Raw genomic sequence first — 26,878 nt, 5'->3', positions numbered from 1 at the left:
TCTTCGCGAATAAATAGTTATCTTTAGAAAGACTGTAAGATAACAAAATATCTGAAATTATCGTCTGTCTATCTGTGAAAGCCGAAAGAGATCAATATAGTTGCACCTTTACTAACTCTGCCAGGTATTCTGTATTACAAAAGTGTTTCTGTTGTGACATTTTGATACAAGCTAAACTGCATTATCTGCACTATGAAATACTTACTGTTTTCATTTTTGTTAAAAGTTAATTTGTTCCTCAAGTAAGTTGACAAAATCATAGGAAGCAGGTTTTGAGGTGTAAATCAAACACATATGAATAAATTTTAAATGTTTTTGTCGTGCAAAAAAAAATATGATATTGTGTCCTAAACCGTTTTCATTTTAAACTAATTTGTATAATTGCAAGGGAAGTAAACTAATAGATATCTCTGCTTATAAGTACTAGTCCAATGCAAGAGTTGTCATTCTTTGTGGATCACAACTTTAAATTAAATATGTAAACTTCTGTTATTTATATTAACAAAACTATCATAAATTTCACATTTGTGAAATCATTTTTGGTTATTTCAAGGACTTGAAAATCAATTTCTAGACTTCATTTAATGCATTTCTATCATTGAAAAGTTTAGGGTCTATCTCTACACATAGGTCTCTTGGGCCCAGTTTTATCATCCCACCTCCAATTCAAATTGTTTTTAAATTTGTAGACTCATTAACGATGGCAGCAAAAAGGTCTTCCTCAGACTGACTTATCACGTAATAATACTAGCATCGCGAACAATCGTATCATCTTCCAAGTTTGACTATGTGCCTGGGCGTATAGAAAAAAAAGGTTATTTTTATTCAAGACCATGCCCAGACTAACTAGATGCTAGTACTAGTTATTCTCAGAAAATAGGGATTTTTGTGTATCTGACTTTCATATGGTAAGTTATAGAAGCTAACTAAGCTGGGCATATCAGTATTCAAAATATCTCTCGTTGTCTTTCTCTCGTTCTGTACCTTTGGTCAGTTGGCTCTGCATCTGTACTAGGGGATGATGAATTGGCGCCCTGTGTGAAAGTCGTTGTATGTATGGCACATTTCAACGTGGTTTTCATGTAAATGTATGTTAAAAAAATCTTGTTCTATGTAGTATAAAGGTAATATTACTCAAACCTAAGGATTCGTTTAAATGGATTGCCGAGCAAAACAGGTTTACCGGTGGACTAGTGGTAACAATCCAAAGGTACGGGGTTTGAACCCCGGTCCAGGCATTGGAAATTTCTGAGATGCTCTTGAGCGTCTCCCGCCTAACTAAGAGATCTGTACTGGTTCATTACAGGAACGACGGCTTCAGGTGTATTGGTGCTATACACCGGGCACGTAAAAGAACCAGACTGTGTATCCGCTAAGAGCTAGGCTAAGTTAGCCGGACAAGCCTGTATCTACAATGGATTTCTCTCTATTTGTTCTTGTGGCTTTATCTCACTCTGTCTCTCTGGTCAGATCGATCTGTGTCTGTACTAGTAAAGGATGAATTTCGCGCCGTGTGTGGCTGCGTTTGCGCTGAACGTGTTTATCATTATAAAGGCTCTGTATAAATGTGGTATAGTAATAATTATTATTATAATAATAGTAAAACACATGTCCAGTTTTGCAATGTGCGCACGTCTTGCCGCAAGGACAATGCTTATTTATTTATTTTATTTTATTTATTTATTCTATGGGTCTTTTTGTTGTTGTTTTTTCGTATAATTTAGGAAAACTCTCTTAAACGTTTTGGACTGTTCAGGCGAAAATGCATTTCTTGATATACAATTCACATTATCTAAGATAGCGTGAAAATATTCCTGCAAACTAACAGCTTTAGAGACCTTGTCATGAATAAAGCAAATATTCTGTGTGCGTCGTTTAACGTAATGTTTTCTAACACAGTAACACTTTTCTAGCGGTTGTAATTGTATTTGCACAAAGGGCCATTTTGATTAAAAAAAACTCTTTTAAAACTATTTTGTTCCATGTTTCAAGAACTGATTTTTGAATGATAAAAGGTAAAGGTAGACTTCCCGGAAGCACAGATCACTCTCAAATACAGTCGTAGAGCCATGCATCGCAAAGGTAAACAGCAAACAGAAGTTGTAACGGAAAAATATTGTAGACATAAATACTTTACTAAATTTTACTATCGTAATTCAGATTTGGTTTTACAATACAACAGCAATTTTAAAGGCACTTCTATCAGAAGGTGTATCAAATCCCGTTTCTATGGGGATCCGATGTGGTTTACAAACGTCGTAAGATTTTGGGTCATAGCAATTTTACCATTGTATATAGTAAAGTCGTCAAACGTTTTATTAAAAGAGGTTATGATCCAATAATTTTGAGACACACCGCATGTTTGGTGTTCAGCCCTCTACGCTTTTATCTTTGATTTTGTCTGACGGAACAGGTGGTACGATTCGTAGTTCTTAAATCCCACCATGACTGAGCTATTTTGATTTCCTTCTTCTGGCCTGTTTCGGCCCTTAATGGTGTTTCCCTTGTTGTTCTGTCTTCTGTAAAGGCATTGAGTACATGCGTTTTAGATTTTTAGTTTAATGATTGCATATATATATTTATAGTTTTGTGTTTTACATTATGCCTTCTGCTGCCTTTGCGTATGTAAGGGTTTCACCTGGCAGAGATAACTTTTATTTGCACTGTCCTGTGACTTTGGAACATGGTTAGAGTAAGAGTGAGGTTAGGTTCACCATAAACCGGTTTAAGATCCCCAGTGGTCGTTTTGCCACTGACTGTTTCAATGCGGTGCCCCACTGTGTTCCTTTATTTTGTCCTTGTTTGTTTGCTCTGTGTGTGTGTGTGTGTGCGTGTGTGTGTGTGTGTGCGTGCGTGCGTGCGTGCGTGCGTGCGTGCGTGCGTGCGCGTGCGTGCGTGTGTGTGTATGTGTGCGTGGTGTGTGTGTGTTGATCGTGTGTGCGTCCGCGTGATGGGTGTGGGGAGGCTGCCTTTTTAGAACGTGGTTATCCCTGTCGGATATTCTTTCTCCTTTTTTAGCTTCAAAAATCCAACAAGTGCATTTTAATGATCTGTTAAATACAGGATAAAAAGGAGGAGCGGTTGGAGTAAAGGGTCGATTTAAGGGTCAGATATTAGGGAAAGGTGGAAAGAGGAAGGTAAGTCACGTTCCTAACCCGCAGTCTCCATATACCGTTAAACACAGCAGCCCAGACACACGTACACAAGACAATCACACAAATAACTGGCATACACAGATAAACAAACATACAAGTAAGAATAAACAAGAATTGGGCATCAACAAAACACACACACACACACACACACACACACACGCACGCACACACACACACACACACACACGCACGTACGAAGAAAATAGAGATGGGGCACCGCTGGCAGCCAAAATTATGATAGGTACGATCACTCTCTCATACTGAAAGAAGAGGGTGTGCAAATGCAAGGGAGCGAAAATGCAAGGTAGAAGGTTGGAATGGGTGAGGGAAAGGAAGATGAAAAACGCAAACAACTAACAAGACCGCAAACGCAACATGAACAAGAGAAACAATAGGGGAACCGCCTTGGAATGGTCAGTAACCTATATAAATATAAAAGAAACTGGGCTTTTAAACGTCTTTTGGGCATTCCAACCTCGCACTTACTCTATTTTCGACAAGACAGTGTAAATTTACTCATTCTCATTTCCCGCTGTGAAAGGCTCTAACCTTAGTGAGAAAATACCAGATCATACAAAGTAAAATTTAAAAATGTTGTATAATTACACCAATGTGCTCAACAATATGAGCACCTACAGCCCGACAGCCCAACTCTTAATGGCGCGACTTAGCAAGCTGCAAGACGAAATTCCACTCCCGCCCGTTTTTGTAGGATTTAAGAGAAAAGCATCAATAAATCTTACACTTTTTTGTCATGGCACAATCAAATAGGATAAGTTTTTCAATGCAATAACAATTCCATACGTATATATTTTGCTATTTATTCTCCAAAATATTTTTGATTGCATGTTATCAAATGAAGTAGCATTTTGATTGCATTTTCTGTTATTTATACCGCTGTCATAATAATAATCTTGGTCCGTATTACTGCGTCCAATAAATAAACAGAAGGTTCGAGATGTAAAGGGTTTCTTCGGCCACAGTATTTACATCCTGGAAGCATTAACCTTAAATTAGGTTGAATTTATTAATTTCAATTGCTCCTCCAGTGTTTTAAAAGTTTGCCTTCGTGGCAGAAGGCTGGCAAATATACTATAATTCCTAATAGTAAATGTTTGTTTGTTTGTTTTGAGTTTTACACCGTTTTTCAACAGTATTTAAGTCATGTAACGGCGAGCAGGTAACCGGCAACTTCCCCACATGAATCAGAGAGGTGGACGACAAATGATATCAGACACAATGTCTTTAATCAAATTGTTACGGAGAACATACGCCCCGCCAACGGATCGAACTCACGACCCGCGATCCGTACACCGACGCTCTCCCTATTGAGCTAAGCGGGCGGGTGTTCCTGAAAGTAAAATGTATAAACAAGATAAAAAGCGTATTTTAGCGAGATCTGCATTTGCTGAGACAAATTTCTCTAACAATTATGACGACATCGTTTGCAGTTGGGATCAGCTTTCTCGTTTTTTATATGTTGATATGTTAAGGCGGACAGTTGAAAACTTGAAAATGCCACCGAGTTATTTTAATAGATCATGAAGGGAAGATGTTGCGAATGGGACAGAAATGGTAGCGTCAGACCAAACGGCAGATGACAGACCACACTAAAATTATAACATTGCTGCCTATATCCCATATCTAAAAATGTATAACCTGTATTATGATAGGCTTGAAGGCGTACGTTGAAAGTGTTCTGACATGAGTTGGATATCGTTCAAATTGAAGTGTTCGCATCTCACATTTGCAGTATTTCTGTACCTGTGAATATATAATATAATTTAAAAGATTATTGTTGTTCAACAATAGCTTTATTTATTTCGTCATTGACAGAAATTCAGGAAGAAAATATCCACAGTAAAGAACGCAGCTACATCGCAAAGAAACGATTTAACTATGGATGCATGGATGTGTAGGTAATGCAAAATACACGAAAATGTAGTGAAAGAAAGTTGCAGATACAACCTTCTATTTTAAACAATATTAAAGGCGTGTTGACATTTGCATCGGTCAATTTATTACAACTGGCACTGTCGAAATGTACATGTTGCATAAAGCTACGAATTGTTTAATTTAAAAATCTGTAAATTAAAGTAAACCTTTTTTAATCAGTCTTTCCAATATTGGTTTGTACAATTACGGCTTTTTTATCCGTTGACGTCAATGTAAAAAGTAAAACATTTAGACAAGAAAGAAAAAAATCGAAGACTTGGGCCTTGCCTTGATAAAGTCAGTTTCACAGGATCATTTGAAAATGAAACAAGTAACCTAATTGATTATTTGTTTCACCGACATGAAATAGTTGCCATAAACACAATCACTCACGACTGTAAAATGTTTGCGAACATTATAGGTTTAACTTCATACCACCAAATAATTAGTCTTTGAGCTCTTCCACTATTTCCAAAATCAAACATTTGTTTCGGAATTACATATTCTTTATACATTTTTTGACAGAAGAAAAATAACATCAGAAATTTTACTGAACCGTTCATTCTTTCTTTTTGGTTAACGTCAACCGACACATTAATAAATCATATGGCGACTTTCGAGTTGAAGGTGCCCCACTACATCACGTGCGATCACCTAGATAGAACCACCGACTTTCCAGATGCCAGCTGGATGGGTTCCATGCATACAGAATTAACTTCCCAGGCGAGGCTCAAACCAATATCGATTAGGGGCATATGATTTGAAGTCATCAACCTTAACCACCTGACCACGGAAGACCCTTTGGTTGAAAGTATAAACGTTGTTGCAATTATGCTTTCTGTTTACGTCGTTTAGTGACTTTACTTGCATAGCGATAAAAAATAAGCTCTGCAAAACTGGAACATCATTAAAATGTTACGTCCAAAGGTTTAATACTTACAATATTAAAGGTAACGGAAAAAAAACAAACCAGGAGCTTTTAACAATAAAATGTTCTTTTTGAAAAGGAACAGTTTCAGTACCTAGAAAATGATAACTAGCCATGAGTTCAAAATCTATTATGCTAGAATAGTGCAAATCATGTCTTGTAAACATTTAAATCAAATCAATACTTCTTCCAAATCTCACACGAATCTGAATTAAGTATATTTAAAGAATATCAATACTCTCTTTAAAAATATTTCTAAAGAATAATCTTAATATTAATCCACCAAGTGTTAAATGTCCAAAGTATTTCAATAAGATCTTGCTTAGGTTCCGTTTTGTCCTCCGACAGCTTCATATTTAAAGCATCATGAAAGACTCCATTACTTCCGTGTATCACCAAGAGTAAAAACGAGGAGTCTGCAAAACTCACAAAAATCTAGACTTTGAAAAAGAATGTAAATTTAACACCCTGTTTATCCGCATTTGTGATGGAACTATCTAGAAAACCATAAAATATAGATAATTTATTGACACACATAATTAGAACATTTATGTAAACGTTTATCATTAACGATGATTAGAACATGCTTTACAGTAAACAATGACTCATAAATAAAAAATAGCATAAAACGTAATAGGTGATGCAATAACAAATGTTTTATTTCGTTTCTTGATATCCTATATTTGCATGCGCCGGAAAAGTATTGAATAATATTGATTTGGTCAAAGTTTAAATGTAACCGTTATATTTATACCATACTATTGATTACTGTGATTGTAGCCTATAAAAGGAAGCCGCCAAAAGCAAAGACATGTTTCATCTTTTTAATTCTATATCCTTCTTCTTCTTTTCCTTCGCGATTTTTTTATTCTATATATTTTGTAAGATAAAATTTTGTTGCATATTAAAACATCAAAAAGGTCACACACTATCATTTTACAATAGGTCAAATATTTACAAATAATAGTTTTACAGAAAAAAAAGAAAACATATGCAGAAGCACGTCTTCTTATAAGAAAAAATTAACATCAAAATCGTCCAAATAATATAAATAAACAAAAGTATAATTGTTAAGTATTCATTTTAGATAATCATTCCAAAATAACTCAAAGGTATGTCTCTAACAGTATATGAGGTAAGTAGTGTACTGAGGCATGGCAACATATCTGCACAGTTAAGCAAAAAGAAAGCATAATTGATGAATAAAAACTAACATAACATTAGTTGTACTGATTGATCTAAAAAAAAACATGTATCAAGTTTAGGTCCCACTCTAAATACTTTGATTAATAAATCTGCAAGTAAATCATGTGAGCTAGATCCACTTCCAACATGGCTTTTGAAAGAATGCTTAAAAGAACTGCTACCATTTCTCACTAAAATAATCAATTATTCTTTGGAGAAAGCATATGTACCGAAATACTTCAAAAGTTCGTTGATCAGACCACTCATCAAAAAGTCAGATCTAGATGCAAATGTTCTGAAGAACTACAGACCTGTATCTAATTTACCGTACGTGTCTAAAATACTTGAAAAGGTAGTCGATGCTCGTTTGGAAAGCCACTTGTCTTTGAACAGTCTCCACGAAGAACACCAGTCTGCATACAGAAAATTTCACTCCACTGAGACTGCATTACTGAAGGTTCAAAATGACATTCTCAACTCCCTTGACCAAAATGATGTAACAATGTTAGTGATGCTTGACCTTTCGGCTGCTTTCGATACTATCGACCACAAGACGCTATTGCACCGCCTCCACGACCACTTTGGTATCGCAGGGAAACCACTTGAATGGATAACTTCATATCTGAGCGACCGCTACCAAACAGTGATCATAGATAGTGAATTGTCAAAACCAGTGCAAATGACATACAGTGTCTCACATGGGGTATGTTCTCGGACCAAAATTTTTCACAATGTACACTAAACCAGTTGGTACAATATGCAAGAAACATGGACTAAATCATCATTTTTACGCCGACGATGGGCAGCTTTATTTATCTTTTAAACCAACAAATCTGGTCTCTCAAAAGGGTGCTTTACGCTATGTTGAAAACAGTCTCGTAGAAATCGTATCTTGGATGAACAGCAACATGTTGAAAATCAATGCCGATAAAACTGAAGTCATTGTATTTACCTCTCAAAAAAAACGAAAAACATATTGAATCGGTTACTGTGAAAATTGGAGAAGAGGACATTAAACCATCTAAATGTGTAAGGAATCTTGGTGCCTTTCTAGACTCCAAAATGAGCATGGAAAAACATATTAACTCAGTTTGTAGATCAGGGTACGGACAGCTACGTCAAATAGGCCACATCAGGAAATATCTAAATACAGATGCTACAAAATCTCTAGTAAATTCACTCGTTACTTCACGCCTTGATTATTGCAATGCGCTCTTGTATGGTGTTCCGAAGGTCTTGCTGAATAGACTTCAAAGTCTTCAGAACACTGCAGCTCGAATTATAACGAGAATATCGCGTTATGATCACATTACGCCGGTATTAAAAGAACTGCATTGGATACCAGTTACTCATAGAGTTGACTTTAAGATTCTAGTGCACACATACAAAGCATTGCATGACCAATCACCGATCTATGTTAAAGACTTGCTGGAACTGTATCAGCCAGCAAGAAATTTGAGATCCAAGAACAACTCAAAACAACTAGTTGTTCCAAAAAGCAAAACTGTGAGGTACGGTGATCGTAGTTTTTCATCAGCTGCACCGAAGTTATGGAATGCTCTTCCGGCTACCATTAGAGACGCTAAAAGCTTGGATGCTTTCAAACGATCATTGAAAACACACTTTTTCTTCAAGGTCTATTGAAACTCACTTTGCACTGGAAAACAAGCTTTTGCAATGGAAATTATTTCCTAATGTTAAATGTTCTTTACAATATCTAGTACAATTAAAATGTAGAGTAAAACCTGATTCAGGCTAAATACCTTTTATTGTTGATATATTTTTTGTGTTGTATTGTATGTCCATATCATTCTGTGATAGGTGGACGGATAGCTCAGTGGTTTGCACACTGGCCTTCCAATCCTGAGGTCGGGGGTTCGATCCCCGGCAGCTACTCGGGAATTTTCAGAAACGCTTTTCAGTGTTTCCCACCTAACTAGAGGTGTACTGGTCAGGAACCCAGGTTATCCTTGCGTGTATCAGTGCTATACACTGGGCACGTTAAAGAACCAGGCTGTCTATTCGCAACGAGCTAGGCTAAGTTAGCCGGACAAGCCTGTATCTGATTTCTGATCTCTCTGTCGTGGGGGCTTTGTCTCACTCTGTCCCTCTGGTCAGATCGCTCTGTGTCTGTACTAGTAGAGGATGAATTATGCGCCCTGTGTGGCTGCATTTGAACTATGTAAAGCGCCTTTGAACGTGAAATTGATCATGAAAAGGGCGCTATATAAATCTGGTATAATAATAATAATAATAATAATAAAACTTAAGCTTGTAACTCATAACACAAGGTCAACTAGCCTAATTTGATTATTCTTATTATTACTCGTGATTTAATTATAACGCATCCAAACTCCTGCCCATATTTTATTAACTGATAAAATATAGGAAGGAACAAATAAAAACATCCATAAGCATAACACTTTAACAGTTTATGTATGGTACGGATGTCGACGGCTGTCCGGGAAACTATTATATCTGCAGTTTTGTAAATTTTACAGGAAAAAGAAAAAAACTGTATATTTTATTGAAAACACAGCTTAGTATTACCATTCTTAGTAAATCATTATCAATTGAAATAAGAAATAATATATTGGCTTTTAAAATGCACTCAAATAATTCATTTTTTGAGATTTACAATAGTTTCACGTTCAAAATGACATTATTGAATTTAAAAAATTACCGTGAAACTGTTGTATCTGCATTGTTTATTAAATATTATTATTAGTTCACGCTATTATTTATACAATTTATATTGCTTTAAGCATAGAATTATTATTTTACTTATAAATAACATAAATTGCAAATATACAATGAAAATAATGTTAGATACAGTATTTTCTTTCTGATGACCGGGAAACTATTGTATCTGCACTTGATTTTTTTTTTTTCATTTTTTTTTTTCATTATCTGTATTTATACTTTTTGTATCTAACCATTGATAAATTGGTAAACAAATATTTGTTAAGGCTCTGAAAATAACTAAACAATACTTTAAGCCAGAAATACTGGTCAAATAAGTAAAAATATGCTTATCAATACCTTTAATAATCTTTGTTTTTCTTTTTTCTTTCATGCAACCGTATGCATTAATACTTGACTGTACATATTTCATTACATCCAGATATAAACTTCATACAAGAAATCAAGAAATGCTAAAATGAAGCTATACAAGGGGAAAAATGAGCTGCAGCATGAGAAACCAACATAGAGTATTTACGACCAGCATGGATCCAGACCAGCCTGCGCATCTGTGCAATCTGGTCATGATCCTTACTGTTTGCTAACTGTTGTAAGTTTCTCTAATTCCAATAAGGTTTGAAAGTGAACAGTATGGATCCTGACCAGACTGCGCAGATGCACAGCTGGTCTGGATCCATGTTGGTCGCAAATGCACTATATCGTTTTTCTCATGGTACGGCTGAAATTTACTAGGTAAATTCAATTCGGACAGGTTTCGCCCATTCCATATCTTTAACACGAATTTAATTTTCCAGGACAGGCGATTAATTCAACTCTCATTATTTCAGTAATGTTACAGCACCGGCATGGTTACAGAGTCCTGTTGCTTTGGAAGTGATTGTGTAAGGCATAAAACATTGTTTGTTTCCATTGTTTGTTTAGAGTATCCCGACCGACCCAAAATTTTTGGCACGACCCTTAATGTTTTATGGCCTTAGATATTTTTTCAAGAATCATTTTAAAAATAACTTCTGAAAACAGAGATTTCTACACGACATTGTTTCTTTTCTTTTCTTTTTTTTTTTTACTTTTTTTTTCTTTTGGACAAAGGTATTCATGTACACTCAAAAATTAAAATCTTTATAGTACAAATAAAAAATGGCAAAATCGAAAAAATGTTTCTAACAGAACTTCAGTTTATTACAATAAGTTCAATCAACTTTATCAATATTTGAGACTAAAATTACAAAAATGACAGACACCAAATGAAAAGCCAGAAAGCAAGCACATGACCACACGCAGGTGCGATAAATGAATAGTAACTTTGGCATTTTGTCATGTCCTTACCCTCTCAGAAGCAGACAACCCTCCATTGTGATAGAACAGCATAATCAGGGAGGAGTCAAAAGGGAAACTTTTATGGTAATGCACCATTGACCTAATTTGGTTGTGCTGCCATTTTCAAAGGTAAATGACAGGAAAAAGCTACAAGATAAGCCATATGTCACATAACAGAATGACACATGGCCGCATCCATCTTCTATATTTTCAAAAAAAAGTATGTACGAAATTAAGGCCATAGCCATTAAAGTGTAAGCCATGAATGTATAAATTAACATGGTTATAATAGAGCCAGGCACTAACAACTGCCTTTGGTAATCTTCAGGACTTTGCAACCAGTGCGGGTCTAGATCAGTCTGATCTGGGCCCACACTGTTTGCTAACTAACAAAAGACCTAAACTGTTTCAAGAAGCAAATTTCTGATCCTATTTCAACAACCTAGAGGCACAGGAAAGCCTGGATCTACACTAAGTCCTGTCAAAAATTTACCCAGCCATGAATACTTTTTTGCATGACATGGCTCAATTATGTAATGGTATTCAGCATTAATTTTCTGCAAAATGGAAATTAGCTTTGAAGGTTACATGTCGAGTTCTTTCTGAAAAAATAATTACAATTTTCCAACAAAAAAATAAAACGAGAATCCACAGGGTCATGAAACGCTCCCCTCAGCGATACCAATTTAGCAAATATAGAAGCGCTTGCCCTTTTGGTTTTAGACTAGTTGTTTGAATCTTTTCCTACATAAATATATGTAAAAGAAGTGATTTTAAGAACAGAAATATCTTGGCATAAACATCGTGGTAGAGGGTCCCCTCAGAAACATTTCTGGACAGGTTTAGTTTAAACAATTCATGCCTAGCATCTGCGAAAGAGGACTTTGGCAAATACTCAAGACCAACAACAGACACAACAGAACGTGACATATGATCAGGGTCTTCACTGTTTGTTCTAAGTAAATCAGGACCTGACACCTCCATACAAGTTTGCAGATGCAACATGTTATTTTATAACCAGTTTCTGTGAAAATGTTAATGTACACTATTATTTATATTGGTTCTTTAATATTCACATAAAACCTAAACAACTATAACAAGTTTTGAGCGACCTGTGAAGTTTCCACCTTTCTCTATTTTCTCCTTGTTCGGTGTTTAAATTACACACCATAATGTCACAAATGATTTTTTTTTCAAATTGAGACTGTAACAAAAAATGTTACCGGGAAAATATTGTATGTGCTACGAGGCAGATTCAATAGTTTCCCAGTCAAAATAGTTGATGGTTGCAGATACAATATTCTCACATTATTAAAAAAGGATATTGTTGGAAAGTCTCTATAATATTTTTGCAGTAGATGTGTGACAATAAAAGGCTTAGGAAAATGCAATAAAAACATTTTGGTCAGGATGTCAGATACAATAGTTTCCCGGTCAGCCGTCAATGTGTACATGAATTTAAAATTAGTAAGTATTACAATATACTTATCAAATAAAGGATTTTGGTGCAGGTTTAATTTTGAATAGTCATAGCGTCCACATGTCAAAGGATTGAACACCTAACAGACATTACATGTTTTATTAATGAAACATGCTTTTACACATAAACGGAAAATTACAATGAACTGAGATCGACTTGATGAAGTCTGTAAAATATCCGATTCGCATGCAGATGTGATGACTACAATCAACAATACATCACGTTATTTGGGTAATATTATAGACATTGATACTACATACTTTCCTACAGCTGTTGATACTGTGTATCCCCGCGAGCTCTAGTTAAAAAAAATACATTTTTGGTTCAGTTACATCTTTTATGAACCCTTGTCTCTTTATGCATAAAAACATGGCTGCCAGAGGGCATGGTCACTTTTCCCTTTATGTATATATTAGAAACTTAAAAAGAAATCTTCTTGTATGAAACTGCTAGCCGGGTTTTGAAATAATCTGACACAAATTGTCCTTGTGTGACCTTATACAAAGACTGTTCAAGTTATTATTTTTGTCATACACATGGCCGTCAGGCGGAGTTGTTATTTTATCCCTTTATGTATATATTGGAAACTTTAAGGAGGTGGGTTACTTTAATATTTTCATGTGCGCATGTCCAACCGGAAGCTACCGTGACGATTTAAATAAATGTGTTTGTATATCCATTCTTCAGAAACAAAATCATGAATCTCCGATCTGATGCTTAATGGTTTGATAATGCAGAAATAATGAATAAATTGCCTCCAAAACGCTTCAAAACATTGCTGCTTTAAAATGACGGCATTGACGTCATGACGTTAGGTGTCAGTTACCGCGCAATTTATTTTGAAAGTACGTAATTCTGAGCATTTTCTATATTTTAAATATTTTTAAACAGCCATTATTTGCTGAAATATTTTTCATGTGTCTTTCGCTTGGAATAATTATTAATATTTTGCTTCTTTTATGTAGTTATATTGAAATGTTATGCGGAATGTAAGAAATGGATGATGGTAACCAATGCTATTAGGAATATAGCTGGGTTAAAGGTTACTTAAGGATGTACGAGCGTTTTCTTTTCAGGATATCCGCCATTTTGAAAAATGTTTCTTTGAATATTGCTTTCTAACAAATGTTTCGACAAATATTAATGCTAAATAATTAAAATATTGCTAATAAAGTACCATTTAACCAAATATATTATGCTTTTTGCGAAAAAAAAATCACCCTTGTTTTTGGCTGGCATTTGCCGAAAATTGACGTAAGATTTACAATGGGAAGGGATAGGTAATTTCAAATATTTATTAAAGTAGATCAGGTTTGGTTTTGATATTTATCTGACTGATACATATAATGTTCAGCTATAAAACAAATAAAGTTTTGAAGATAGCACTTTATATTATCTAGAAAATATAAATTAAAACAAAAAGAACAAAAAATATCAAAATTCACCACTTTTTAACAGTTTTTTCTTAATAAACCTCTTAGATGCACGGTGACCCAACTTTTTTTCTTTCTTTTTTGAAGCTTTTTTGTGTGTCATTAAGGCTGCCAAATATTTTGAAAATCTTCACTTCAGAATTTTATTTTTGTAGATCTAAATACGTTTTATCCAAATAAAGTGGGTGGGGTAATTATGTCAACATGTAAAAATTAGATATATCTGTTAGTGACATTAATGCTTATATAATACTGACATCACCATATATTCATATTAACCTGTAAGACCTGAAATCCCTATAAGATTAAATAGGATATTATATGTTTTATAAAGTACCAACAATTTTTTCCATTTTACAAAATTTCAGTGGGTGAAGAAAATACCCTATAAAACTAAAACGAGTACGGTGAGCTATGATTTTTCCGCTCTTGTTTGTCTTAGAAACTAATGTTCTTCAAGCTCACAGGGTATGAAAAATTTCTTAACGTTAGAAAAAAATCGCTCGTACATCCTTAATACGGCCATTTTCAAATTAAAATTCGACAGTGTGTTTTGTAATACCTATTTTTCAGTTTCCCTTGATAATTTGTTACTTATATATTAAAACTAAGCTCTAAAAGTGTTCAAATTGTTCAGTAGAAAATTGTGGTTTCTGGAATTAAATTGATGTTACCATGGAAACAAAGCCCATGACCTATATATCTAAATCTAAAACTCAAAAGCGTTGACACTGGTCTTATCTAGGAACACAGCTTCGGCATTTTATTTGCATTTCAACAATATCCATAATAATAATAGCAGCATGCAGAACGATTTTTCCATAAAACAATGTCCGACGAGGGGTATTGCTGTAAGTATTTTAAGCGGTGAAATTTGTTAAGATAAATGCAAATAACACGAAAATATTACTTATGTTAGAAATAAAATGTTTTTAAGCTACATTAACAAGAAAGATCATCTTATTTAATATTGATATATTAGAAATTACGATATAAAGCAAGATATAAGCTATTTTAAACATCTCTGTTGCCATGGTTACTTTACATTTTAAGAAAAATAGGGTGACATGTAAAGTGCTTGGTATTTTGCTAATAATTTACACAAATATTCCATGTTGGTCATTAACAGAATTGCATTGAAACCGTAGAAAAACAAAACCCTATTTTCATGCATAGTTGTTTAAAAACAAGAGCAAATGGAAACACGAGCCCCGCGACATATATATTTTAAACATATATTAGAAAGCTAACGCGCATACTAGTAAAATTATTAATTATGGAGACCTCTAAGGAAAACAATGAAACCAAAATGCACTGAAAATTGCAAAATATACGTATTTTCCTTCTATAAAATACCTTTGGAATGTCTTGTTCTTAAAACCTGTATAACAATTGTACTTGAAGAGCAAGAGATAAACGAAATTGAGATTGTAGCAGTCAAAACATTAAATTTCACAAAATACAAAAAAAAAATGCTGCGGTTCAACTAATTTGAATTTACCCTGGTAACAAGGTAACCTACCTCCTTAAAGTTGTTCTGGTCAGAAACAGCATAGTCCGATTCTAAAATTATTTTACACACATGTTTCTTGCATATTTGGCCGGTGATATATCAGGTTTTGGCTGTTTACCATAAGTGTCCAAATAATTTCCTTAGGTTCAAACATGGCCAAGCTCATGTGTTGCATAACTTAACATTCACCACTCCTAGTATTACATTTTCTACATATTTTTAGAAACTCTCTCGTGTATTACTAGTACATTTTATTCAATAAAGCATGTGCTCCAGATCATTTGTCAGGAATTTTATTCTTATTACATATATCTAAATAATTGGCTAAATACAAATTCAAAAAATATATCTTACATTATCGTAGGGTATGTTATCAACGGTGAAAGTATGCGGCAGTACTATACGTAGCGGGTAAAACACAATATAGGGAGCATTTAGAATATCACATTATACATGGTTTTCATACATTTCATAACACATTATTGCAATTTAACCTTTTCACTTCATAACATTAAATATGAAGAAGTTATGCACCAAATTTTATTGATCTAGCTCAAATAGTTTTCAAGCAGTGACAAAAAAAAACGCATCTAGAAAAAGTCATTTTTGAAGCGTTATGTTGTTGCACTTAGAATTGTCCATATATTTTAAATAAAATAATGGTACGATATTATATATTTCCATGTAAATGTGTGTTATCAGCATAAAGACAATTTTTTAAGGATTATTTTGGTGTCTGATTTGTCATGACTGGATGAAAATTGTTGAAGCTGTCGAGAAAAATGTGAAATGGGTAAGATGTTATGCAGTTTTTCACTGAAATTCCTTCCTTTTGTTATAATGAATAATTGAAATTTGAAACTTGAAAATTTTCTTAAACGCCTATTTCAACACACAAAGCATCTTCAATGGCGTTGTACACTCATGCATTAAAAACAGTAAAAACAATTCATCAGTATTAACACAAAGTCTTGATTTGCTTCAATGTAATTGCTGTAGTATGAATTTTAGAACAATGAATAGTAGTCTTTGAAGAAGTGAGTTTTCAACTGCTTTTTGAAGATTTTAACTGATTCACTTTGTCTGAGATTTAATGGCAGCTCGTTCCAAAGTTTTGGTCCAAGCGTACTGAAGCTTCTGTCACTGAATGTTTTTTTCTTGTTATAAGGGACAACGTAGCATCCTACTGATGATTCTGACGAACGTAGTGTACGTTTTGAAATTTTACTAGACAAAAGTTCTATTAGATATTGAGGAGCATTACCAACAAAGCAGTTGTACATATAAGTAAGGATCTTAAAATTGATTCTTGCCTACACAGGTAGCCAGTGCAAGTCATATAATGCCTGTTTTGAACTATCACGCATCTTACGGTTGAGAACAAGTTTGGCGCACATATTCTGAATACGTTGTAATTTACCTACTTCACAATTAGCAACACCATAAAGAATAACATAACAGTAATCCAAGTGAGAAATTACTAATGACAAAACCAATATTTCAGTGGCTTCTTTGGTTAGGTATTTACGGATACTTTTGATCTTGAAATAATTCAACATTGCAGTTTTATATTTCCTTTTTATATGCTCCTTGAAATTAAGTGTGTCATCTAGAAAAGCGCCTAAGTATCTAATACAACTCTGCACTTTGATTTTATCACTGCATATTTCAATGTCTGTGGTGAAACACTTATTCAACTGTTGGCGACTACCAAACATTATAAATTCTGTTTTAGATGTGTTCTTTTTTAGTTTGTTACTGTTCATCCAATCATTAATAACAGTAGCACAATTTTGAAGGTCTTGAATTGCAGTCTTTTCTGCGATGATTGTTGACTGAAAACGAACGTTCGCAGTATGGTCATCTACAAATCCAAACACGGAAATAGATGGGGGTACAATGTCAAAGAGCGTCCCGGCATAGGTCAAATAGAGCCAGGGGCCCAAACAGCTTCCTTGCGGAACACTACATGTTAGATCACGCTGAGATGATGATGTTTTATCAACCCTCACACTACAGCTACGAGGTCGTAGGTACGAATCCACCCATTCCAGTGCTGAACCACAAACACCATATTGATTTTTCAGTACGTCGACTAGGATGTCATGATCAACGGTATCAAATGCCGCACTAAGGTCTATAGCTATTAAAGCTGTTACCTCCTGATGTTCCATCCCATCGAGCAAATCGTTCACAAGTCGGAGCAAAGCAGACTCACACGAGTGAAACTGTCTATAAGCAGACTGGTTCTTTGGGAGGAGGTTATGATTATTAACATGATGATTTAGTCTATAAAGTGCTGCTTTTTCAATTAATTTTGATAAGAATGACAAGTTGCTGACAGGGCGATAATTGGCAAATTTCAGTTCAAGGCCAGACGACTTTTTCAAAAGTGGTCTGACAGTCGTCTGTTTCCATTTTATCGGAAACACTCCTTGTGTCAAGGAAAGATTCACAAGCCTAGTGATTGAAGGCAACAGCTCATTATGGAATGACTTTAAAACATTCGTAGGGAGAATGTCAAGTTCTGATGATTTTGTTTGTAATTGATTGATAAGTTTTCCAACTTCCTCATTTGTGAGTTCTTCAAAGTTTTCAAACCGGACTGAAGTTTTCAAAATCTTTCAAAGACTCTCGTATTTTCGTTATTTTATCCATAATATAATCAGCAAACTTATCAGCTTAGTTACTACCGCCCTCCACAGTTGGCATGGGGTTCTCAGACTTGCTCCCAGTTAAGTCTTTTACAAAGCGGTAGAGTTTCTTTGAGTCTCCCTTGGACTCGAGTACTTTCTGGCTTATAGTTAACTCCTTTTCTCGTTTTAGAGCATAGTGATAGTTATTTAGGTCTGCTTTGAAAGTTTCATAGTTTTTGGGTTGGCGGTATTTTCTCCACAATTTCTCAGATCTACGGACCAGTCGTTTCATGGAATGAATATCCTCAGTGAACCAGGGTTTTGGAGCTCTATAAATTTGCATTTTTTCTTTTTTCGGAGCATGTTTATCAAGAAGTATATTAATTTCATCTTCAAATTTCTCTACGTACTGATCGACGGATTCGCTACAAATTGACATATCTGCGAGATCCTTAGCAAACTCAGATTCATCCATGTCTTTAAAGTTCCGAAAAACAACAGATTTGCTGACAATATTTTCCTTACTCACCTTAGTTACGATTTTGACAGCACTATGGTCGGACAAGAAAGGATCCGGTTCACATGAAAGTATGTCAATGCCATTGGCAACTTCGGTGATTACTCGGTCAAGACTGTGACCGTGGACATGGGTGGGAAAATCCACATGCTGCGTCAAACCAAGAGCAAATAATGAATTTTTGAATTCCGCTATAGCATTACTATCATCCTGAATATGTAGGTTAAAATCACCCATGAACATGAGATTGGAATACTTTGGAACCACATCTTCTACATACTGGAAAAAGTCCGCCACAAACTGGTTGGTCGTAGCCAACGCAGGAGGCCTATATATACCCACACAGTGCATGGTGATGTTTTTGAAAATAAGTTGCCATACTCCGTACTCAAAACTTTGAGTCACACCGGTTGACATTCTACGCATGTTAATACCACTTCGACAAGTCAATGCAACACCCCCGCCAACCCTGTTTCTACGGTTTGATACACTAATTTTATAACCATTTTGGTTAAGGTCTGAGGATTCAAATTGGTGTTTTTTCTCATCTGAATACCAAGTTTCTGTTAATATTACAAAGTAAATATTTTCTTCGCGGAGCAATTGTCCAACAAGCAGATCTTTCCTGATTAAGGACCGGCAATTTAAAGTCATACATATAACATTCTGTTTATAACTGCCTAAGGTGTTACAACGTTTTGGATACACAAGATTATTTAGATTTACACCATTTTGTTTCTTAGTCCTTGGGCGACCTGCTTTTTTCCTTCTAAAGTTCAATATCCCCAGGCTTTTTAATCTAGTCAATACATTCTGATCAGGTTTAATCCATTGTCTAGGCACTGAAGAAAATCTCACCAATTGGTCAACACTATACTTTATAACGGTAAATGTGTGATTGGGATCATCCATTATGATCACTGAGATGGAGTTCACAAAATTTAGGTCACTATGAATCCTATGAAATCTTTTGTTATGAATTGATTGATTCAAAAACATAAATGCTATAGTAACTCCAAAAATTAAATTCATCTGCGTGATTAGTATATATTCATAATTATTTCTGCCAAAAATCCAGTTTCTGTGAACAGTATAAATCACTTAAAATCCAATTTTATTGAGAGCCTCAAATTAAGCAGCCTAACACCAGGCGCCACCTACAAACCACTGCAGTTTCAGAATAATTGCAATGTTAACATTATGTTTTTCTTTCATATTTTGTCCAGAATCATTTCTCTGTTGTAATAGTACTTACAGAAAAAAAAAAATCAAATAGAAAAAAACGGAAACTTCACAGGTCGCTCAACACGACAAAAACGAAAATGTTGCAGGCTCGGTTTTATTGAGCCTGTTCATGAACGGTAGTGGAAATGCATGCTACCGTCCACGCCCTCTAGCCCCGGGTTGAGCAGAACTCAACATTTACACATGCTAAAAGTACAAAAAGTAATTTAGAGACATCCGCAGATGTATTTAAAGTCATGTATTTCTGAAATGTACTGAATTTTAAAATTGAAAACAATGTTCTTATGAAAAGATGTAGAGTCCGTAACCAATTGTATTTTGAAGATTAGTAAGATATTATGAGAGTCTTTATTGATTTTTTCTTATCAAATTTAACTGTTGACATTAATTGTTTATGCTATTTCCTTTATCGTTAACTACATTTTTTCTGTAGCACCACTAATATGGTTACGGACACTACAAAAACCTTGTAGTGTCCGTAACCTGTCTTTCAATGGCGTAAATAAAAAAAAATTAATTTTATTTATAGTTATTCTTATGAAAGTAATAATTAATTTCACAAGTTAATTTATCAACTTTATTTTTCATAGACTTGTTGATGTTGCAACCACATTGGAAAACCCTTATTGCGGCATCTTTATATACAGCATCATTTTCTGTTGCTGCAGCATAAAATTGAAAGATGTCATAACAAACATTGAAGCGACGAGAGATAAAGAAAAGAATCTCTATTTTTTTCAATATGGTAGTATCACTGATGACAAAGTTAACGAAGTCTATTGATAATTTCACTACAAAAGGTACACTTTGTATATTTAATAATGCTACTTGAAACTGTAGTGTCCGTAACCAGAGCTGAAAAAAAAAAGTTGCATCTTTTAACAGAAAAATGAAAAATTATCATTTCAAAGTATATCATTATTGAGAAAAAAACAAATATATGTATTTGTTGACAAATATTTTCAGATATAAACATATAGATACAGTTGGTGCTAAAAATCATGTTTATCATCTAAATTGCACAGATACATATTAAAAATGTAAAGATGTGATAATGATAATTAATACTTATTCACTAAGATAAATTTCTTCAGGAGCATCATTGTTAAGATAATTCAAATTCATGTAGCTTACAATAATGTTTCTTTTCAAAATGTTTCAGAGCGGCAGCGTTATCTGGTTACGGACACTACAGAAATTAAAACAATGTAAAAAAGCAGCCAGTATTACTGAAATGTCTGTTTAAATTATTATACATCTTACAGTTCAAGTGAATAAATCTTTATGAGTATTAACGATTAAAAAGAATATCTAAAAACTTGCAAATGAAAGAAAAATCTCTTCAAAAAGTACAGTACAATAAATAAACATGTGATGACAGGTACATGTATATTCATTTAGATGAGATTTTATATTTATGTGATGGGCATATAGTGTTGCTGCTCTATGTATGTACGTCCGTCAGTTCGTTCAGAATCGTGTGTGTCCAACTCCTCCCACCATTAGATTGTTCTGCTTCAAACTTTTATAGATGAACAACCTTGATGTGTAGATAACCATAAAAGAAGGAATTTCTCAGTGACTATTTTAACCACAGTTATGATACTATGATATGTTTATATAGAAATATAGAATACATCTAGAAAAATCTTGTGTGTCCGACTCCTCCCACACTATTAGCCTGATTTGATTCAAACTTTTCACAGCTCAAGATGTGTATATTACAATAAAGCAAGGAATTTTTTTCTGCGACTATTTTCCTACAGTTATGGCTCTTTGATAGTTTCTGTTTCAATCATAAGGAATATAGAAAAACATTTTTATGTGTCCAACTCCTCTAACACTAGTAGCCTGATTAGTTTCAGACTTTCACAGATGAACAAGCTTGATGTGCAGAGGATCGTAAAGGAATAAATTTTTTCTGTGACTGTTTTTACTTTAGTTATGGCCCTTGATAATTTTTGCTAAATGAAATATAGTACGATAGGGGAAATCCTGTGTGTCCAACGATTCCCAAACTTTTAGCCTGATTTGCTTCAAAACTTTAACAGAGGAACAAGCTTTGTGTGCAGATGACCATAGGGGGAAGGACTCTTCTCTGAGTATATTTTTTCTGGCGGCAGTTATGATCATTTTTGCTTTGTAGAGAATGGCACAGTATGTGTGCGCATCTGTGTCATATGGTTATAATATCTAGTTTTATATTGAAATTTAATTGCTTTTTATGTAGAAGTATGTCTGATTTCATTGTGCATTTGTGATTCAGATATAGAGTTTTGATCTGATGAGGCAGCTGCAGTTCTGGAACTTAAAAGGCAGAAAAATGCTGAATATGTAATAAGAGGTTAAATGGCAAGAAAGGCAGAAACTCAATACAGGCCAATGTGAAAACTAAATGAAAAATAAGAGAGAAAGAAAGAAGGATTGTACAATGAGACAGCGACAAGAAGTAGAGAAGAGTAACTCAAAACTAGATTAGTTAAGAAATCAACTAATATCAAAATCACAGGATGAAGGAAAAAGAGTGGAAAGAAATTTATGTGTCCGCACAAATAGGATCTGTCATAGGCGATAAGAGACAATGTTGTTGCATTTATAGATGAATCTACTATAACTGATAATAGGGCTACATTTTCAACACCAAGACACCTGAAAATTTGAAAAAAAAGTTACTAAAAGATTATAGATAATTATGTTTACTTTCGTTTGATCATGCATACTGTACAGTGTCCATAACCATGAACTTAATTTCTTTTTTCCGGTTAGTGACATACTTGCGTAAAAAAGTGTAAGTGTTAGCTGTGTGATATGATTACAAAGTATTGATAATAATGTATCACTTAGAGAACTTAATATTGCTTATTAAGTTACAAGATTTCATGAAAACAGGAAGTTTTCAGATTTTGTTGTTCTGTTTTCTTTTTCATTGGTTTTAATTTGGCAAGATGTATATTTTTGTTTTTGATGTAACTGTTATCAAAAAATAAACATGTATATTTCAGATTGGGACTTTAAAGTCACTGGTTGATCATGATGACCAGCATTTATTAGTGGAAATACTAACCAAGGTGTTAACATCTGCAAATGGAAAGACTTCACCACCCACAGTTACATAGTATAGAGAAGGATGGAAACACAGATCTATATGAACATGGTGACTGTTCTTTATAAAGGTATTTGCAATTTATACAATATATGTTACAGATCTCATAGACTAGTTACCAAACTGATAATAAAGAAATCGTCAAAACATTTAACCTTTGTTATTTTATATATTAGTGACAAATGCCAGTCTGTTTGAGAGGCTTTTTATGAGAATTGATTGTAATATTATCATTATGATGTTAGACATCTGGTGTAGGCTTGCTATATTCACAATTTTAAAAATAAAAAAAAATAAAATATATGAAATATCATAATACTGCAAATGAATTTCCCAGATCTTCATTTGTTAAAATGCACGTTTTGTAAAACCGTACATCCCGTGAGCGATTTTCCCCTTCAGCGGGACCCTCTATACAGACGCTATATATGGAAAGTGAATATCGATTTTGATTGGCCGTTGAGCAAGGCCATTTTTTAGTTTACATTAGAAACAAAATGGCGGACGTCTCTCGATTCGAAAATTAATTCAATGATTACCCTTATTTGAGATGGTTTTATATCAATCATGGAGTAATTCTATACCTTAATTAAAGTTTAATATCTGGAAAGATCGTCATTTTATAGTTATTCACAGGAGACAAAGCAGAAGGAGTCATGTTTTTCTTGCCAATAATGGGAATATTCACCAATTGCTTTAAACAAGCATTTAAGCTTGTGTACATCGGGAACTAAATAATGGTCACTGCAAATAAGTCTACTTAGTCTGTATAAACTAATTCAATAAACGAAATGAATTACTCTCATTACACATTAAATTAATTAAATTGTATCACTTCATTTATTTATTTCTAATAAACAATAACAATACAGTAAGCAAATTTCATTAGAGTAAAAATCATTGACAGTAACAATTAAAAAAAAAATGAATATAACAGCAAAGAAGTTTTAAGTCTTTAGAAATGAATTTAAAATACAAAATAAATTCAACAGAAGAGTGGTCAAACCAGCACTTGCCACGAGGTGTATTCCAGTGCTCGCCGGAAATGATGTTAATTTCAAATATCCAAATAAATTGATAATAAAACAATTATTTATTTTACAGTGAGGTCAAACAACAATAATTATCATTATCATTTACAACCGTTTCATTGTTTTAAGATATATCATTAACTTAATATAGTACACACGCAATGACTGCCATTTCCGTGATTATATATCGTCAGTAGTCCAACTAATTTGACGCGATCCTAGGAAATATTGAGATATTTCTTTTTCATATGGGTAGTATCCCCGCTCGCATCAAACACTCGAAAGACCAAAATAGTTGAAGCAATTTTCGATGAAATTTTCATCGCTGCCGACGCATAACATGCTATAGATTTAAATGCTGATTATTTCACGGATTGGCTATAAATTTAAATACAACTTACATATATTGAAAGCGGATTCAATTCCTGATTGATTTATGCCAAAATTAACAAATAATATCCAAAATTACGAATCTATGTATGTACTATACACGATTAACACGCCAATATGCGCAAGTGATTAAACCAATAACTTTACATGACTGTGTTCTTTGACTTATCTTCCATTTTTTTGGTCCTTCAAAGTTTTGACGTTTAGATTTCCGGCACAAATTATAAAACAATCTAAATGTCAAATTAGTTCGACTAATATCCTCAGGTAATTCGGCATTGTTCCGACATAAATATCTGTATAGAATAATTCAACATGAAAATAAGCCAGGCACTGGATACATCAGTCTAAAAGTGTTTAAATTCTGAAATCCGGAATAAAAAGTCCTACTACCCCAACTAAAGAACTTTAAAATAATGTGTAATATTTGAAAAGTAAAGAAATTACAAACCGACAAATTAAACAGAAGCTTGAAAACATCAATACCTGAATTACATACTCATATTATACTCTTACATGTATACCAAATGTCACGAGCGAATTACATACATCAACATATTTCCATACAGTAAGACCTGTCTTAAACAGCCAGCCAAATGCATGGGGAAAAATGGCTGTTTACATCAGGTGACTGCTTAATGCAGGTAATTTATGGAATAAGTGACCATTTTGGGAAATGAGACACAGGCTGCTTAAGACAAGTTGGCTGCTAATTAGAGATGACCCCTTAAGCAGGTTTGACTGTTCTGACATTCAATTTTCGTATCGGGTATGTGACGTCATTTGTAACATCACTGTTTCGATCTTTTAATTTCAAAATTTTCAATTTTACTTTGGTTAAAAAACTTATTTATTTCATCGACCAAAATAATTCTAAGATTAAATATAACTATGTGTTTGTAATGAAAATTAGCTTTGCATCCAGAAATATGAATTTGCTCTTTCTCAGAATAATACTGCGCAAGTCTATGCTCTGCTGCAGAAATTATGCATAGTTTTCGAAAAAAAAGCCTTATCAACAAAGCAATAAATATATTTGTTGACAAGTGTTAGTAATGACTTAACAGGGTTTATGTCATATGACACAATTAATTTGACAACAGTTACTGTCCTGTAAGTTACTTCATGAAATACATTTATAAAATCCAAAATCTGATTGGCTGCAGCAATACCGAAGACAAGAGTTTTTAATATGGTGTAATTTATGATACCAGTATTGTTCACTGGTCATAAAGTACGGTCGGTGTCAGAGTTTATGTTGCATCTTGGCAAAAATGTTCCATTCCATATGTGTGATAGGTGCCATATTTCTTTGAATAGCTAATTCTTTGGCAGTGATTGACCAGAGGGTATCATCATCATTGGTACCTGCATTAAATATAAAAAAGTATTTTATTTCAAAGACCAAACAAAGCATATTTTTCAAAAATTGCTTTTAAATGCGACTGAAGTATATAGATATTCTATAAAATTAATCAATTTCTAGAGGGATTGGCATCAACCTTTACATTATTTTAAACCTTATATTTGTCTATTTTCTTGACATAACATTTTAACAACAACAACACAAATAGAACGCTTTTAATCAATGACAGATATTTATGAGCAGCACCATTTTTACAAAAATACCGGTTAGATGAAGCTATCCAATTTTATCTAAATTAATTTTAATCATAGTAAAATTTTAACAGAATAATACAGAAGTTATCAACAACGTTATATCGGACGGCTAGAAAATTCTATAGGTCAGGTTACTGCACAGCTAAAACACAGGCTACACTTCCAATTAACGGACGACTAGACATTGTTCTTTATTTACAGCTATGGTGTTATCATTTAATTAGTATCTAATGATTCCTGGATTCTGTTTCTAAAATGACTTCTAGTTCAATGCGGCCGCAAGTTGAATAACATCATTTGTTCAGCTTACACTTAGATGACCTGACATCAAACATTTGATTCTTCCCAGATTTCCACGTTATATCCACATAATGACATACTCACTCTACTTCCGTGTTCAGGCTAAAAGTACACGTGACCCAAGTCTGAACAGCTGAGATATATAATTCAACGAATATGCAAGTTTTACTTCAGTTATCCTTTACTACAGTCCAAGTTCTTACTCGAGAAACTCGAAACTATCTGTACATTTCCTTTAAAACATTTATTATTCCATTTCCAAGTCAAATTTCTTCCGCAACCAAAAAAAAAAATGCAAACCCACCGTTATCTTCGTATGTTTCCGTGTCACTTATGGAAACGCACAAAAAAACAAGGGGTGGATTGAGGCACCAAGTGAGTAATTGA

General features: G+C 34.0%; 1 protein-coding gene across 1 annotated transcript in view; it reads right to left on the bottom strand.

Annotated features, from left to right (window-relative positions):
- Window positions 1-26,878, bottom strand: part of LOC123549843 (uncharacterized) — a 92,890-nt gene that overhangs the window by 4,585 nt on the left and 61,427 nt on the right. Inside the window, exon 5 of the mRNA XM_045338283.2 lies at window positions 4,815-4,919. Coding sequence (XP_045194218.2) covers window positions 4,815-4,919 — 105 coding nt within the window. The remainder of the gene's footprint in view (window positions 1-4,814; window positions 4,920-26,878) is intronic.

This window comes from Mercenaria mercenaria, chromosome 6 (assembly GCF_021730395.1).
Source record: "Mercenaria mercenaria strain notata chromosome 6, MADL_Memer_1, whole genome shotgun sequence".
NCBI lineage: Eukaryota > Metazoa > Mollusca > Bivalvia > Venerida > Veneridae > Mercenaria > Mercenaria mercenaria.
The sequence above is the reverse complement of the archived record's forward strand: the minus strand, read 5'-3'. Positions and strand labels throughout refer to the sequence as shown.